Source organism: Lolium rigidum, chromosome 3 (assembly GCF_022539505.1).
Source record: "Lolium rigidum isolate FL_2022 chromosome 3, APGP_CSIRO_Lrig_0.1, whole genome shotgun sequence".
NCBI classification, from domain to species: domain Eukaryota; kingdom Viridiplantae; phylum Streptophyta; class Magnoliopsida; order Poales; family Poaceae; genus Lolium; species Lolium rigidum.
Window position 1 is genome coordinate 152428667 of NC_061510.1, and position 16509 is coordinate 152445175.

Below are 16509 nucleotides of genomic sequence, written 5' to 3' on the forward strand. Positions count from 1 at the left end.
GATGGCGGCATGTCGTGCCTCACCGCAGGAGGAACTTGTCAGCGCTCGCGTCGTGAGGTTGTCGCACTGCTCAGAGACCCGTCCGTGAGCATCCTGATGCCAAAGCCGCTATGGTTTGGATGCGTCGGAGCCGAAGGCTGATTTGATACGATAGACAAATAGTGAGCTGAAGGAAATAAATGTAGAGCGCTTGAAAATGTTTCCGATCTAATTTGTATCCTGATTGATTTAGACCATAATTGCCGTGAGCGTTTGGAATGTCTGATATTTTTGTAGGGCAAGGAAATATATCTTTACTAAATAATTGATAGCGTGATTGAGTATACCATGACTACTACGAAATTAGATCCAACGAAACGGAGACCGTGAGATTATATTGGACGGATAGGATGCTCCGAATGACGAGCATCAAACGCGTTGAGTGTCAAACAACCAACTCCAATTTAATAGTAAAGATCATTGAGGTACAGGTTAGCAATTCCCTTTTACTTCTATGTTCTGTTAGCAAAGCTAAATTAAACTACTTTAACCCTCTGGGACATTGAAGTGGCCCAAGAGATGCATCATGTATCCCACGCAGTTCTAATAAGCAATTTCCTTTTATTCGTGTATTCTTTTATTTGGTAGAACTAGTTTTTGTACAGCACCTTTTTTATTTTCGGTTTTGCCTGGCTTTTCCAGCTGCGTGTTACGCAGAGACTAGGTGTAAAGCTCCTACGAATTGATAAATTTTGAAGTGATAAAGCGTCTTTTATAGGAAAAAAAAAGGTGTATTCCATATGTAGAATATATAACTTCCCCAACCCTAGCCACCTCCATCTTCTCCAACCCCCTTCAACTTCATCGGAGGATGCCCTAGGCAAAGGACATGCGATAGACTCCAATGTAAGGAGCTCTCGCAAATATTTTGTTGTGCTGAGCTAGTGGCGGTATGACTAGAAAGATGGTAACCAATCACCTCCAGCATCTGCATCTGTTATTGAATGATAGATGAAGGTGGCAGGGGCTTTGGCATCCTCAACTCCTGTCGGCCTGGCCATCCCTCTGCCCACCTTGCACCCTTCTTCTTCGGCGTCAGCAAGCTGCTATCTTAACCCCAATTTGCGCCACCCCATACCCCTCGACCCTATGTTTAGGCCTTGCCTCCGGCTAGCTCGCAGCTCACAGGAGGCTTCTTCACTAAGGCTAGCAGGGCGCCAACACTAACTTGGTTGGTAGGGAGAGAACGATATATAGACATGTGGGAGAAGGAAGATGTAAGAGGGAGTCAGAGAGGTCAGTGAGGTCCATGGAGGACACGTATCGTGCGAGGTGATGATACATGTAAAACGTACCTAAGAACTTTGATATATTTTATATGATATTTGTTGTGGTTCTTAGCAGAAAACAATAATTTTTCTAACTAACGTACTCCGATTTTCCAGATTTATCTTTTTTATAAAGGAAATATATTAATATCGTGAAGATACCAATTACATCCAGCCTCTACACTAACAAACTGCCCGAAGACATCGAGGATGCACACAGAAAAAAAGACCCCGCCATGATCAATCACTCGCAGCAACAACACTCGGACTACAGAAAAGTTCTCCACAAGCAATGCCTACAAGAAGGAAACAGTGCACACGTGTTGTCGTTGTACGATCGAAGAACTTAGGTTTTCACCCTAGAAAAAGTCCGAGTTTCCAAAACAATGCGTCGAACAAGGCTATTGCCAGGTATGACCAATAAATGTCAGACATTGGGTTTTCACCCTAGAAATAACGACTCGGTACTCGAGGAGCACCACCAAATTAAGCCGAAGTCCCCTGGCGCTACCGCTGCCGCTTGCCAAGGGCGCTGCTGCAAATCACCAATCACCAGGCTCACAGGCACCACATGTGTGGGTTGGATAGGAAAAATTGCAAAAACAAGTCAGCACAACATCCAGTAACCCACCTTGGATGTTACCTTCTTGTCTTCCAATCGTAGTCGTCTTGACATTTCCCGTCTCTACCAACACCAGGGAAATCGCAACTTCGACATGTCCCATGGTGTCAACTAAAAGCGGAGCTTCGCAACACGCCACTTGAAGCCCCATGGGCTCATGTTTGTGGACCCGCTCGACCAGATCCCCTACACTTCAATGGTCCAGGGGCATTTCGCCAATCCTTGAAGACCTTTGGTGGAGAAACCGGAACTCGTCCGTGGCCGGGTCGAGGGTGACCGCAGTAAAAGATCGGCGTGTTAGAAGGAATAGAACCACTAGGTTCACCTCCAAGCCCCCTTTATTGTCCCGGCTGGTGATAGCAACAACGTTCTAAAAGAACACCAAAGCCATACGGCTGAACAGATCCCGCTGTCACCATGGAGGCCGGCAGAAGCTGCGTCGGTGCAAGACGACCAAAGCTCCCAACCTCCACCCCATGGCCAACGCCGCCCCATCCATGCACACGCCCAACTCTATCTAAGAGTATCGTTGTAACATAGATAGTTTCAGTGACGTATGCTTGTAGACCAAAAGAGTTAACGTTTCGCTGGAATGTGGATGATGTAGTCGTACTTCGTCGCTGACCTTAGGGTCAAGTTTAATCTTTGCACGACGTCCAATACCGAAAATGCAGCACCTTGTAGTTTCTCACACGTATGGTGTTCGGCGATGACTCTCGGACTTGTGATGCAGTCGAGATTGCGGAAGTAGATCTTCTGGATCGGACCGCCAGTAGCATGATAGCGTACTAGAGTGGACTTGACCCTTACGTGCACAGCTCTTCGAGGAACCACGTGCGGCAGAGAAAATAGGTGAGATAGAGGTGGAGGAGAGGGCTCTCCTTTTCCACCTGGAAATTGTGTGTACTCCTCCCTCTATGTGCCCCCACTATATATATATAGGGGAGGGGGAGGAGGCGTTGGCCAGCCGACATGGAGGAGGGGTTGGTGCGACGGCCAGCTCCGTTGGTAGCCCACGCCCCTCCCCCACCGAAACCCTAGCTAGCCTCCTTGGCCCATGGGGGGTCCGCTCGGCCACCTTAGTGTTCTCCTCTACGGGAGGGCCCATTAAGGTAGGCTGCCTTATTTTAATAATAAAAATGTATATTTAATAGTAATTCATTTAATTAATATATAATACATATTATTCATTCCTTGATGATCCGAGACACCTCCAAAACAACTCCGAACACCCTTCGGATTCTGCTGGAACCCTTTCCAGTTCTTTTTCTCTTTTTCTCCGGTGTTTCAAAATTCCAAAACAATCTCTAAGCATCGCGAACCCTTAAGCGTATTACCCTACGGTACATGAATACTCAGACATGATCGATATGTTTCTCCGATCAATGATCACCAGCGGGACCAGGACACCCATAATGACCGTCGTGAGTTCCACGAATAATGTCGTCGTTTGAACCATTACAGTGTGTCCTATTCCTTTTGTTACTTCGATACCGGCACTTGTCCGAGACATTATCGTCAGTATCATCATACCTAGTTCGATCTTGTTACCGACATGGCTATAATCTCACCGAGTGGGCCCAGAGTATCTATCCATCACGTGGATGAACAAATCCCGCTCTTGACACATATGCCTGAGCCTACCCCTTCGGAATACCTTTGAACACCTTTATAATCACCCTGTTATGTTGTGACGGTTGATGCACTCAAGGCAGCCTCCGGTAATATATTGCGATTAAATATGCTCTTATAGTAAGGATTATGTCACTACTCTTTCATAATTATTATAAGGCTGAACTTTGTAACTTGTTCACGTGACAATACTTATATATTGGGCATGTACATCACATCATTCATCCAATGATGTGATCCCATTGTTAATTGACATAAATGTCCATGACTGAGAAACCTCGAGAATCATCGAATGACCACAATGAGCTACTTCGCATATATGCTTAATAGGGACCCTGATTTGTTTACATACCACACATGTATCAATGTTTCCGATTAATATATTTATATCATGACACAAAAATTATTATGAACTATTGAGATATAAATAAATACTCTTTATTATTTGCCTCTAGGGCAACAAATTTGATAATTGAATGATATATCATGTTTCCAACATGTTTTATATTAACTTTCGGGATATATGTAAAGTCCCCATGTATTTATTATTTAACTTAACGAGGCAGGAAAACCTCTTTTTACTGTTTTTGACTTTTCAGGAGCTACAAGACTCAAAAAAAAAGGCAAGGTCAAATAACACTCTTCAGAATTTTGTAGGAGCACCCAGTCAAAAAGAATGTTTTGCCGTGATAATTCCCACCGTGGGGATCACTATTTATACATAGGACTACATGTATACAGGGAAGGCAATGATCACAAGCGATCAGCCTTTGATTTACAGGGATCACATCGATCCTGGCTAATGAATACAAAGATACGGAATCAATGAAATAATGTAACAGATTCTATCCTTAATACCCTCCCTCAATCTAAACCGTCGTGTACAAGGTTGAGATTGGACCGAAATCTGCGGAGCACCACCTGCGTGACAGGTTTAGTGAAGACGTCGGCGATCCGATCTGCCGAGGCGATAAAGCGAACATGAAGAGCTCCCAAGGCAACTTTCTCACGGACAAAATGAAAGTCAATTTCGATGTGTTTGGTGCGAGCGTGAAAGACAGGGTTGGCGGACAAATAGGTGGCGCCAAGGTTGTCGCACCATAACACCGGCGGGCGTGGCCGATGAACACCAAGTTCCCCGAGGACGGACTCGGATCCAAGTAGCTTCAGCGGTGCCATTTGCCGGTGCCTTGTATTCAGCCTCGGTATCGGAGCGGGAAACCGTGGGCTGTTTACGAGAGCTCCATGAAATCAAATTCCCGCCAAGAAAAATAGCAAAACCACCAGTGGAGCGGCGGTCATCGGGACATCCTGCCCAATCAGCATCAGTGTAAATATCTAGCACTGTAGACGAAGATGGCTGAATGTGAAGTCCAGTAGAGAGAGTGCCTTTGATATATCGCAGAATCCTCTTGACCGCCTCATAATGCACGGTCGTGGGCCGAGACAAGTATTGACACACTTTGTTCACAGCAAAAGACAAATCAGGCCGAGTGAGGGTGAGATACCGGAGACCACCAACTAAACTCCGGTACCGAAAAACATCATCGGGGCCAAGAGGATCGCCATCATCACGAGAAAGCTTGTCGGTTGAAGACATAGGCGTGGTGACAGCTCGGCAATTCTCCATATTTGCGCGATGAAGAAGGTCCAGCGCATACTTGTGTTGTGTCGGTATCATGCCCCGAGATTTATAGGCAGCCTCAATGCCAAGAAAGTACTCCGGCCGACCAAGGTCCTTGATAGGAAAAGTGGCCGAAAGGGTATGAACCACATGATCCACAGCAGACGAGGAGGAGCCAGCAATAACAATATCATCAACATACACAAGCATATAGATCTGACACCCACGCTGATTATAAATAAAGAGAGAAGTGTCGGCCCTACTGGGAGCGAAACCCAGTTGGAGAAGGCGATCACTCAGGCGGGCATACCAAGCTCGCGGAGACTGCTTAAGTCCATACAGGGCCCTCTGGAGCTTACAAACATGCTGGGGATACCGAGGATCCTCAAAACCGGGAGGCTGCTGCATGTAAACATCTTCTTCAAGAAAACCATGAAGGAAGGCGTTGCTGACATCAATCTGTCGGAGGCACCATCCTCGAGATACGGCAAGCGAGAGCACAAGACGAACTGTGACTGGTTTTACCACTGGACTGAATGTGTCATGATAGTCAATACCCTGCTGCTCGGGTGAACCCGCGAGCCACTAGGCGTGCCTTGTGCTTATCCACCGAACCATCGGGACGGAATTTGGTTTTGAAGATCCATTTGCTGCCAACAATATTTGTACCGGGAGGTCGGGGCACCAATGTCCATGTGCGGTTACTCGATGAGAGCATCAAATTCAGCCTCCATAGCTGATCTCCAAGCAGGCTCGGAGAGAGCGCCACGGTAAGTCGCAGGGGTAACCGAGAAAAGCACTCGCGACGATAAGGATCGTAGCGAACCGTGCCGTCCGTGTACTCCTTCGGTCGCTGAATACCGTGACGACGGCGGGTCATCATCGGATGAGATGTAGATGTCGTCGGGGCGCCTGGCTGAGCGCGATCCTCGCCAGCGATCGCAGGGTCGTCGGGTGCTGGTTGGCCCGATTCGGACGAGGGCCCAGCAGGCGAGGGGCTCGTGGCAGGGGGCGACGAAGCCGGCTCGGGAGAGGGCGGCTCGTGGAAGGAGACCGACGCGGGCGGGGCCGGCCCAGCACGGGGGGAGGCAGCGAGGCGTGCGGTCGCCGGGCGCGGGCGACGGCCCAGCGCGGGGGGAGTCAGCCGCACGGTCGCCAGGCGCGGGCGACGAGGCATGCACGTCGATCGTCGTCGAGCGGGCGACACCAATCGGACCAGGAGGCGTGTCCACGGAGTCCTGCACATCCACAGAAGGAAAAGTACCAGGAGGGTCAACTGGCAACATGGAAATGTCATAAGTACGCATGTTAGTATTCTGAATAGCTGGTTCATGTGCGGGAAAAGTAACATGCTGCAAGAGAGAGATATCCGTAGTGACTCCGGGTGTGGCGAAAGGAAAAATCTGCTCGTCGAAGATGACATCACGAGAGATATATACGCGACCCGTGGTACGGTCGAGGCACTTGTAGCCTTTGTGCATGGGGCTATATCCCGAGAAAGACACACATTTTAGATCGAAATTCTAGCTTACGAGAATTGTATTTGCGCAAGCTCGGCCAACATGCACAACCAAACGTGCGGAGGAAGGAATAATCAGGTGTTATGTTAAGGAGGCGAGATAGTGGGGTGGTGTTGTCGAGGGTGGGTGAGGGCATGCGGTTGATGAGATAGCAAGCGGTGAGAAACGCCTCATCCCAAAACCGAAGAGGAAGAGATGAGTGAGCGAGAAGAGCTAACCCAGTTTCGACAAGGTGTCGATGCTTGCGTTCAGCAATACCATTTTGTTGAGACGTATGTGGGCAAGAGACGCGGTGCGAAATCCCCGTGCGCTGAAAGTGGGTGTGAAGACGATGATACTCGCCGCCCCAATCGGATTGAACTGCACGGATCTTAGTGTTTAGCTGACGCTCAACATGGTTCTGAAAAGTATAAAATATGCCCTCAACATCAGATTTGTGTTTGATGAGATATATCCAACAATGACGACTAAAATCATCGATAAAACTAACATAATATTTAAAACCTCCAGAAGAGGGCAATGCAGGCCCCCAAACATCAGTATGAATAAGCTCAAGAGGAGTATGCGACACACGAGATGAATTATTATATGGAAGTTGATGACTCTTCGCACGTTGACAAGCATCACAAATTGAAGACTCAAAATTCGAGGAACAAGGCAAATTGTTGGATCTAACAATACTTTGAACTATTTTATTGGACGGATGACCGAGACGTTGGTGCCATTGGGATGGCGAGATCTTGACACTGGAGGAGGCATGGCGACCTTGGAGGGATGCACGATCAAAAGGAATCGGGTAGAGTCCACCACGACTTCTACCTCGCAGGATGACGTTCCTCGTGGCCTTGTCCTTAACACAAAAGAAATATTTGTGAAATTCGATGAATATATCATTATCGGACACAAGGCGGTATACGGAAAGCAAATTTTTGCTAATTTCAGGAACATGCAAGATATTTCTCAAAGCAAGGGATCGCGAAGAACCAGCTAAACTAGAATGACCAACATGCGCAATAGACAAACCTGTGCCATTGGCGACCTGAACTTGATCCTTGCCGAGGTAGCGTTCATGGAAGCTCATCCGATCCATGTCGTTGGTGTAGTGATCGGTGGCCCCAGAGTCCATGATCCACGGACGCTCATCGTGGTAGGAGGTGGACGCGGAGTTGCCCGAACGCTGCGCATCAGCTTGATACGCGTGGTTGAAGCGGTTCCTGCAGGTGAGGGCGCCGTGCCCCCAGATCCCGCAGACTTGGCATTGGGGACGGGAGCGGCCTCCGCCGCCGCCATTGCGCCCTCCCCTGTTGCCATCGCCGAAACCGTGGGCACCGCCGCCATTGCGGTTGCCGCGGTTACCTTGGTGGCCACCACCACCGTAGTGGTTGCCTCTACCACCGTGATGGTTGCCTCCACCACTGCCATACTGGTTGGAGCCACCGTCTTGCTGCTGGCCACCATGCGGACGGCCTCCGGAGCGGCCGTTGTTGGGGGCGCCGTCGGAGGGACGCCCACCACGTCCATGGTCACCGTGACGTGCTGCAGAGTTAGCGGAGGAAACAAAGCTACCGGCCTGCGAATTTTGTTCATTGATGGACTCACACGAGAGGAGCATGGAGTAGAAGTCGGGGACGGTGAGCGCGTGGCCGGTGTTGTTGAGGACGGTGATGGAGGACTGCAGCCCCTCGAGCTGCGAACCGAGGCCGACCACAATGTAGTCGATCAGCTCGTCATCAGAGATGGGGTTGCCGACCATGGCCAGGGCGTCGGCGAAACCCTTCATCTTGTGGAAGTAGTCGTGGGCGGACATGTCGTTCTTCCGCAGCGTCGTCAGCTGTCGACGGAGCTGACGGACGCCGGCCCGGTTTTGGGCGGCGAACATGGAGACGACGGTGCTCCAGACGGCGGCCGAGGTGGTGCGCCCCACCATCTGTCCGAGGACCTCCTCGGTCATCGACCCAAGAAGGATGCCCAGCACCCTCTGATCGACGTGCCACCAGACGGCATAGGCCGGGTTGGGCACGGTGGCGGCGGGTTGACCTTCGCTGGCGGGGGTGGTGACCATCGTTGGCGGTGCCGCGCAGGACCCATCGAGGAATCCGAGCCACCCCTGGCCGGCAATGTTGGGGATCACCTGAGTCCTCCAGAGGAGAAAGTTGGAGCGATCTAGGCGCACCGTAATGGTGTTGGTGAATTGTGTGGGAAGAGAAGTGGGGAGAGTGGAGGTGATCGCGCCGGCGGCCAGAGACGCGGAGAGGGAGGTGGTGGAGGTATTGGTGGAGGTGATGGCGCCGGCGGAGGTGGAGAGTTGCATCGCGGCTGTTTGCATCGCGAGATCGCAGGTCCGAGACGGAAACGCTGCTCTGATACCAAGTCAAAAAGAATGTTTTGCCGTGATAATTCCCACCGTGGGGATCACTATTTATACATAGGACTACATGTATACAGGGAAGGCAATGATCACAAGCGATCAGCCTTTGATTTACAGGGATCACATCGATCCTGGCTAATGAATACAAAGATACAGAATCAATGAAATAATGTAACAGATTCTATCCTTAATACACCCAACAATACAAAGTAGAGCATCAATAGGCCAATAATACGGGAGATCAATCCCATGGCACAGCCCAGGGCCTAGTCGCCACATGAGGGTGATTTAATTACAAGGGACACATGAAGTAAAATCATTAAACAAAAGTAAAAAAGAAGCTATCGTATAAAATAGAACAACCACAAATACACAAGGTAAAAGCATTAAATGTAAGTAAACAAATCTATAATCCAACATAAAACAACCACATGAACACAATCACGATGAACTGTATCAAGATTGTGATCCTTCACCCTAACAGAGTCGATATGAGCTGCATTATTACGAACTTCGTGGTTGCTCCTACTATATTCAGTCCGAGCTGCATTATTTCATCTTCATGGTTGCTCCTCTATGCTTTACTTACGGACTCGAAGAAATATTCATTCAGCTTCCTTTCTAGTTTTAAACTCTTAAAATTTGTTGTCGTAGTCGATCACTTGTTTCTCATGCTTGTCCCATGAGGTACGTACTCCAAATAATGTTAATGTTCGTGTTGAGAGCAATGTGTTTGTGGGTGTGTGTGATGTTTGACCACGCCACAACAAAACTTATCTCCTGATTGCTCTTTATGGCACAAAAAAAAACATCTTAGAAATGAAATTTATTTTTTGTCATACAACATTAAGGTATGCTTATTTTCTCTCAAAGTTGATTTTCACCACTAACTTGTTGTGTAAATTCCTTTGTTAAATTCCATCGTTTTGATATTTTCAAAAAAATTCTCATACATCACCCTACCAACTACTCCCTCCGGTCTTATTTAATTAACTTACATTTAATACAAAATTATACTAAATTCGAGTCAATTAAAAGAGACTGGAGAGAGTATCAACCAAGGGAGGATTGAGTTTTTGTTCTACGGAAGATTAAATGACTTTGCTACACAACCCAGGGTATCAATTCCGTTTGTCGTCTAATATAGATCCAACAGACAAGGTTGATCCAAGTTTGAACACAAAGTTCAAAATGCTCAGAGTAAATTGAAAAGTTCTAGTAAATCATATATGTTCAAATGTGTTTATGAGTAAGTTTTGTTTCACTTGGACCACTGGTTTGTGATTTATTAGGTTTTATGTTTTGATCTCAAAATGCTACTCATGCGATCCATAGTAACTATCGCTGATTTAGTACAAAGTTTTTCTAAACCAACAGGGAGCATTAAGTACTCCCTCCGTGCAGAAATATAAGACAGTTGGGGGAAATTTCCGACCAGGTGAAAAAGTGCTAAAAAGACATTCCTACCCCTGATTGAAACTAGAATCAGATCACGATCAACGCGATCCCTCCTCGCGCATCCTCTTCTTCTCGCCCAGGTGCTCGCCGCCCACCCGGATCTCGACCACGATCCCTCGCCCAGCTCCTCCGGCCAGCGACCATCAGGTGCTCCACCTCCGGCCTGCAGCTGCTTCTCCTCCACCCAGCGACACCACCTCTGGCCTCCACTTGCTTCCCCTCCGCCCAGCAAGTCCCAGGTCCGATCGATCCCGGGCCGGCCGCCATCCCCTTGGCACTAGGATCGGAGCGCGCAGTGCCTCCTCCTGCGCCTTCTCCTCGACCGACGGTCTAGATGCGTCACCCAGCTCGCGCCCGCAGCTCCAGGTCGCCCAGCTGCACTTCCCGGAAGCCGGCCGCACCTCCAGGTCCACGCGCGCCCAGCACATCACTTCTTCCTCGCTCAGCAGCACATCAGATCATGATTCTTCCAGACCTCAACTTCTCTCTTCCTGAAGAGGAAGGACGCATCTCTTAAGAGGAAGGCAACATATCAGGATAACTGAACATTCTGGCGTACGGATAAACTCATAAGCAATGACATAGTCATAAACATGGATTCAGTAGTGCTCAAGCTATTTTACTTTTGAAGACTCAGATGGATTGCAAAATAGCAGCAGCTTGTAAATATATGCACATAACCATTTCAACTCTTAAGCTATTTTACTTTTGAAGACTCAGATGGATTGCAAAATAGCAGTAGCTTGTAAATATATGCACATAACCATTTCAACTCTTTGATAAGCATTAGTGCATCATTAATTTTTATCTGACCTAAGTTGACAAAATCTAGCTGGCCAGCACAGATTAGGATTGGATTCTACAGTGTAATTATGAATCAACGGAGAATAGACCTTCACACATCTTGTATCTATCGTGAAATAAAAAAATTATATAAGATTAAGATATAGCCATAAAGGCATAAAGACAAATAGCCCTATTTCTCATGGTAGAAACAACTAAGTGTCAGATGTAGCTCTAAACACCCTAACAAAGACGTGTACTAAATAACTGATAGTACATAAACTGGTCAACATTTCAAACCAAATAGGAAGACCCAGATTGTTACTGACACACATTGGCACTTATCCTTGCATGCAGGGCAACAAGCATCTCATTGTAGGAAGAAAAACGGAATAATCAATCAATTATGATAAAATATTGGTGGCACTAGTATATGATTATTTACCTTTAGCAACAACCTGGTTAATTATATCTTTGAAGCGGTGGGAATCAAGCTTGGCCTCTGAGCACATCATTGAACAGAAAAGTCTGCGCAGAAGGGAAGCAAGTCGAAATAGAAAATCATTGATTTAGAACAGTCACATGTTCATGTTTCCCTAAAATTTTGTATAGAGGTCATTCAAATCTTTTTTCTCAGAATCTGTCCCTTCATACTTTGCTTCAAAATCTTCAATATCATTGATCGCTACTCTCTGTACGAGATCTGACTTGGTCATACCAATACCACTATCGATAAGTGTGAGCATGTTCTGGTCTTGCCAGGGATAATATGTATGAATAGCTCTGGATGAGCATCCAACTTGCTCTTGTCTGTGAGGCTCTCGAACATGATCTTGTCCAACGCCTGCAAACCAGAGCACCCAAATACCCAATTCAGTAAAAATCTCATACTCGAGTCCGCAGTGCAAAAGTAACTGAAATATACTAACAGGAGGGCCAAGAGAGACTTACCACTTTGCTTGTAACAAACAGAGCTATCTAAAGCTTGAAAGTAAGCAACTGAGCTATATATTCCAACGTACCATAAGCCATCCTTGATCCAAGGCAAGCAGCTCCCTCCTCTCGAATAGGCTGATCGGTGATACGTGATTGAGCTTCGAGGAAGAAAAGCTAGACGACTCTGTCCTCCAAAAGGACCTTCCATTCATCCTATACTCAGATTCTGAGTGCCAAAGACAAGATATCCGTCCACTTGACAACGGCACTATGGGTCCTACTATCAACCAGGGTGTAGGTACGCAGGAACGCCAGAGGTATCTCGGTTGCCGCCAAGCTTCATCACCTCCAGGTCGCCTGCCGGGCTCGCTCACCCCCAGATCACCTCCAAGCTCGTTCGCGTCAAGAAGACACACTCCAATACTAGAAAGATGACAATAAGGTCATGGAGTACTAAGCTAGAGGAACATCTGGTTGATTGAAGTGAATTCAGAGATCATATTCATTACACTACTACTCCAGATTAAAGTTAATCTAAAAGTAAAGGAATGGGTATTTTAGGTAGAATACTCAACAGGTTGTACAATTACACTCTATTACATCCTCAACAGATTGTAAAATTGGACAGAATTTAAAAGTGGAATTTATTCCGACTGTAATGTAAGCAAGAAGTATATACTGCAGTACCTAACAGGGATCGAGTGCACAAGCTAGCTAGCTTCTCATTCACCATAGTTTATCAAACAGGAATCTGCGCATATGTACATACTGCAGTGTTCAGGGAGTATAATTTTTATGGCACAAGCACAGTTGACGACCAAACTACCATTATCCTGTTGATCGGAGTAGCGGATAATTATACTGCTACCCTACAAATCGTATGAATCCTGACGGCAAAACCAAAAACCCCACATGAACTCTAACATTAAGCGAATTGAGTTTGAGTCTGGCCTGAATTCAGGAGTATTTCTATGGCAGATAATGGAGAACTCGAGGGTTGGAATGGAGGTGACTCACCGCAAAGGAAGCGTCCAAGGCTGCAGTTGGGAAAGTACGGGTAGACGAGCATCTTGTGCCCGGCTCCAGCCCCAGCGGCGGAGGAGGCGCATCAGCCGAGGAGGGAGACCAGGTTCCGGAGCTGCACCTGGAGCAGCAGCCTCAGCTTGGAGATGATCTCCCGCGCCCCTTGCAGCGACTCCAGGTTGCGGCCAGAGAAGCCAGCGATGGCGGCCTCCAGCACGAGCAGATCGATGAAGATTCTCCACTGGTCCTCCCGCCTTGACACGCCGGCACCATCATCGTCGTTCCCATGACATTTGCTCCGGTGTCCCCCCCTCTCCGAACTTGGGCCATTATGGATGGTCAGGATCTCAAGATACCCCTTCGTGGCTAACTTAGAATAAAATCCACATAACTCCCAGATGTTTTATGTTTTAGACACAACACCCGCTTAAGTTAAAATTGACACACTTGACTCGTTCAACTTCCCAAAACCATGTAATTGACCTCTAACTCTGATAAGCAATTTTGAACAGCGGTATTTCTAATGTGGCCGAGGGAATTGCTCCAGGGTGACGTCATGGAGCTCATCTACCGCATCATCCACGGTAGCGAGTCCACGAGAACCCCTCGCAAGAAGGCCTACCTCGATGCAGCCACCGGTGACTGACTCCGCAGCTCCAATCCTGAAGGAGAAGTTCCCATGTCCTCCCTTGACATTCCCATGGCACTCCTCAGTTGTTCCCTATGGCCTCGATGCACGCTGCTCCTCCAGCAGCTGTGCCTGGCAAGCCTAGTTGCATGGAGACGGTGCAGTCGACCCGCTCTGAAGTCCTTGTCGTGGGCGTGGCAAGCACCAGACAAGTAGCAGCGAGTGGCACGCCTGGGTGCATGGTGTAGGAGGCAGCTAGCCCACACTGCATGGCATCTTGATGATCAACCAGATCCGCGTATGTATCAGATGCTAGCTAGGAAGTCCACGGATCAGCTACTTGCAACAAACACACGCATACATGGTTTTAGGATAATAAGGGGATTAAATCTTCCGCTTTTAAGTTGAGGGGGTGCTGTGTCTAAATCTTCAAACGCCTGAGGGTTATCTGGGCTTTTTTGCTAACTTACCCCTTCAACGAGAGGGGGGGACACCGGAGCACACCTCCGTTCCCATAGAGCCAGTGCGCAAAAATGCAACCTTTCGCCTCGAATGGAAGCGGGATTCCTCCAGGGAAAAAAGCGGTGGTGGGGGGCGACCTGTGGAGAGAAAGGAGGCTATGGAGAGAGGGATGGTAGGGGCGGTGCCGATGCGGGCTATGGACGGCGGAGGTGAGGATGCGGGCCATGGAAGAGCGGCGACGGAGAGGAAGAGATAAGATGAGCGGTGCGAGCTAGTGTGCAGCAACCAGACATGCGAGAGAAACATACGCGAGGGTAAAATAGGAAAGTCCGGAATTTTTTATGCCTAAACAAGTTTGATGTGACATGCCACAACGCCTTATGTTAAAAAACAGAGGGTATAAACCAGTGATCTAAACAAAACAAAGCTCTTGTAGAATACACAATGGAACACTTATTATTCACCGAAACTTTACAAATTTTCTAGACAGTTCAAGTCTTGGGATTAAAATTTTGGCCAAACTTGTCTGTTGGATCTCGATGGAAGGTTATCATTACAAGAAACGAAAACTTTAGGGCTCCTTTGATTTAAAGGATAGGAAAAGCATAGAAATAGGAAAGGTATAGGATTGGAATGGCATGTCTACTTGAAACCTATAGGAAGATGAAGTTTGTTTGATTGTAGCAAAGGAATTTTTCCATGAGGTATGAGCTCATGCTTTTTTCCTATAGGAATTACACTACAAGATTCCTATAGGAATTTTTCCTATAGGATATGTTCCTATGAATCAAACAACATGTATAGGAATTTTTCCCATAGGAACCAAATCCTACACAATTCCTATGCAAATCCTTTGAATCAAAGGAGCCCTTAAATGGTACCTAAAACACATGGTAAAGGGTTTGTCGTGTGTAATGCTCGGAAAAAAGTCCATCGGCAAATCGAGTATTCTGAGTGTATTATCATGGACACTTGGCAATGCCATTTGCCATGTGTCAACGAACATCACTAGGTAAAAAATGGTGTTAGATGTTTGGGGAGTGTTAACGCGGTGACACACTTTTGCTGAGTGTCCAGCCTAAACACATGGAAAAGATAGGCTCACCATGTGCTGCTACGGCACTCACTTATTTCATCTAAGAAATTCCAACGTTACCAATATATTTTTTAGGAGCTCCAAAGAATAGCTAGTGAGTTATAACAAAGAACACGGTTGAAACTGGATACTAGCACAAATGTGAAGGGATTCGTAGCATAGAAAACAAAAAATTTCCTACCGCGAGAACGCAATTCAAGCCAAGATGCAATCTAGAAGATGGGAGCAACGAGGAGATGAACGAGACTAACCCTTGAAGATTTCCAAAGCCTACAAGGGGAGGCTCTCGTTGCTGCGGTAGACGATCACTTGCCGCTTTCAAAAGCGCGTAGAAGATCTTGACGGTGCCACAATCGGGCAGCACCTCCGTACTCGGTCACACGTTCGGTGTTGATGACGACATCCTTCTTCCCGTTCCAGCGGGCAGAGGAAGTAGTAGATCCTCCTCGGAATCTCGGCAGCACGACGGCGTGGTGGCGGTGTCGATGGAGAACTCCGGCAGGGCTTCGCCTAAGCGTATGCGGGAGTTGTATGTGGAGGAGGGGTGCTAGGGTTTGGGAGAGGGGTGCCTTGGGCGCCGGCCATGAAAGGGGGCAGCCAAGGTTGGAGGCTGGAGTGGCCGGCCACCCTCCCCTTGTCCCTCATTATATAGGTGGAAGCCCCAAGAGTTGTAGTCCAAGTCTTCGAATAAGACCCCAATACCAAAACTTCCCAAAGGTGGGAAACCTACTCAAGGGGGAAGTCCTACTCAAGGTGGGACTCCCACCTTTCCTTGAGGTGGGGCTGGCCTGTGGTGACCCTGCATACCACTGCATGTTGTAGTATGCCAGTCGTTGATATAACATTCACGAAGTACCATTCCGCAAATATTACATCCCTCAGAGTAGTACAACAGAACATAGCAGGGTCCATAACTCATTCATTGATTATTACAACTATCATACACATGTCATCTTGGAGCTCCTCTTGGGTCCTAAGAGGAATACTCCTGGGTTCGAGGCGAACCCAACTTAACTTACAATACAAGAGTCTCATTAAACTAAACATTTA

At 47.6% G+C, this 16509-nt stretch overlaps 2 protein-coding genes across 5 annotated transcripts; both read right to left on the bottom strand.

Moving 5' to 3' along the window:
- Positions 1 to 10366: 10366 nt before the first annotated feature.
- LOC124702514 lies at positions 10367 to 13380 on the bottom strand. 4 transcript variants are annotated; one of them, XM_047234662.1, is made up of 4 exons: positions 13268 to 13380; positions 11969 to 12158; positions 11760 to 11842; positions 10367 to 11043 (listed from the first exon to the last, which is right to left on the bottom strand). In XM_047234662.1, exons 1-4 carry the CDS (start codon positions 13317 to 13319, stop codon positions 10985 to 10987), a joined length of 384 nt encoding a protein of 127 aa, XP_047090618.1. In that variant the 5' UTR covers positions 13320 to 13380; the 3' UTR covers positions 10367 to 10984. The 4 variants fall into 4 exon arrangements, with proteins under 4 accessions (XP_047090618.1, XP_047090619.1, XP_047090617.1 ...); XM_047234663.1 differs by lacking the exon at positions 13268 to 13380 and adding an exon at positions 12337 to 12822; XM_047234661.1 differs by lacking the exon at positions 13268 to 13380 and adding an exon at positions 12266 to 12822 and having other exon boundaries at positions 10367 to 11022.
- On the bottom strand, positions 12951 to 14635 carry LOC124702516. The gene is made up of 2 exons (XM_047234664.1): positions 14418 to 14635; positions 12951 to 13561 (listed from the first exon to the last, which is right to left on the bottom strand). The coding sequence occupies exons 1-2, from the start codon at positions 14587 to 14589 to the stop codon at positions 13359 to 13361; spliced, it is 375 nt and encodes a 124-aa protein (XP_047090620.1). The 5' UTR covers positions 14590 to 14635; the 3' UTR covers positions 12951 to 13358.
- Between the last annotated feature and the right edge of the window lie 1874 nt (positions 14636 to 16509).

Coding starts and splice junctions, on each gene's coding strand:
- LOC124702514 (XM_047234660.1), bottom strand. CDS start 12,458: ATGGAAGGTCCTTTTGGAGGACAGAGTCGTCTAGCTTTTCTTCCTCGA. Junction 12,159..12,265: donor TGTTTGTTACAAGCAAAGTG/GTAAGTCTCTCT, acceptor TCTGGTTTGCAG/GCGTTGGACAAGATCATGTT. Junction 11,044..11,759: donor TAACCAGGTTGTTGCTAAAG/GTAAATAATCAT, acceptor CTTCCTCTTAAG/AGATGCGTCCTTCCTCTTCA.
- LOC124702516 (XM_047234664.1), bottom strand. CDS start 14,589: ATGGCCCGCATCCTCACCTCCGCCGTCCATAGCCCGCATCGGCACCGC. Junction 13,562..14,417: donor CATTTTTGCGCACTGGCTCT/ATGGGAACGGAG, acceptor GGAGCAAATGTC/ATGGGAACGACGATGATGGT.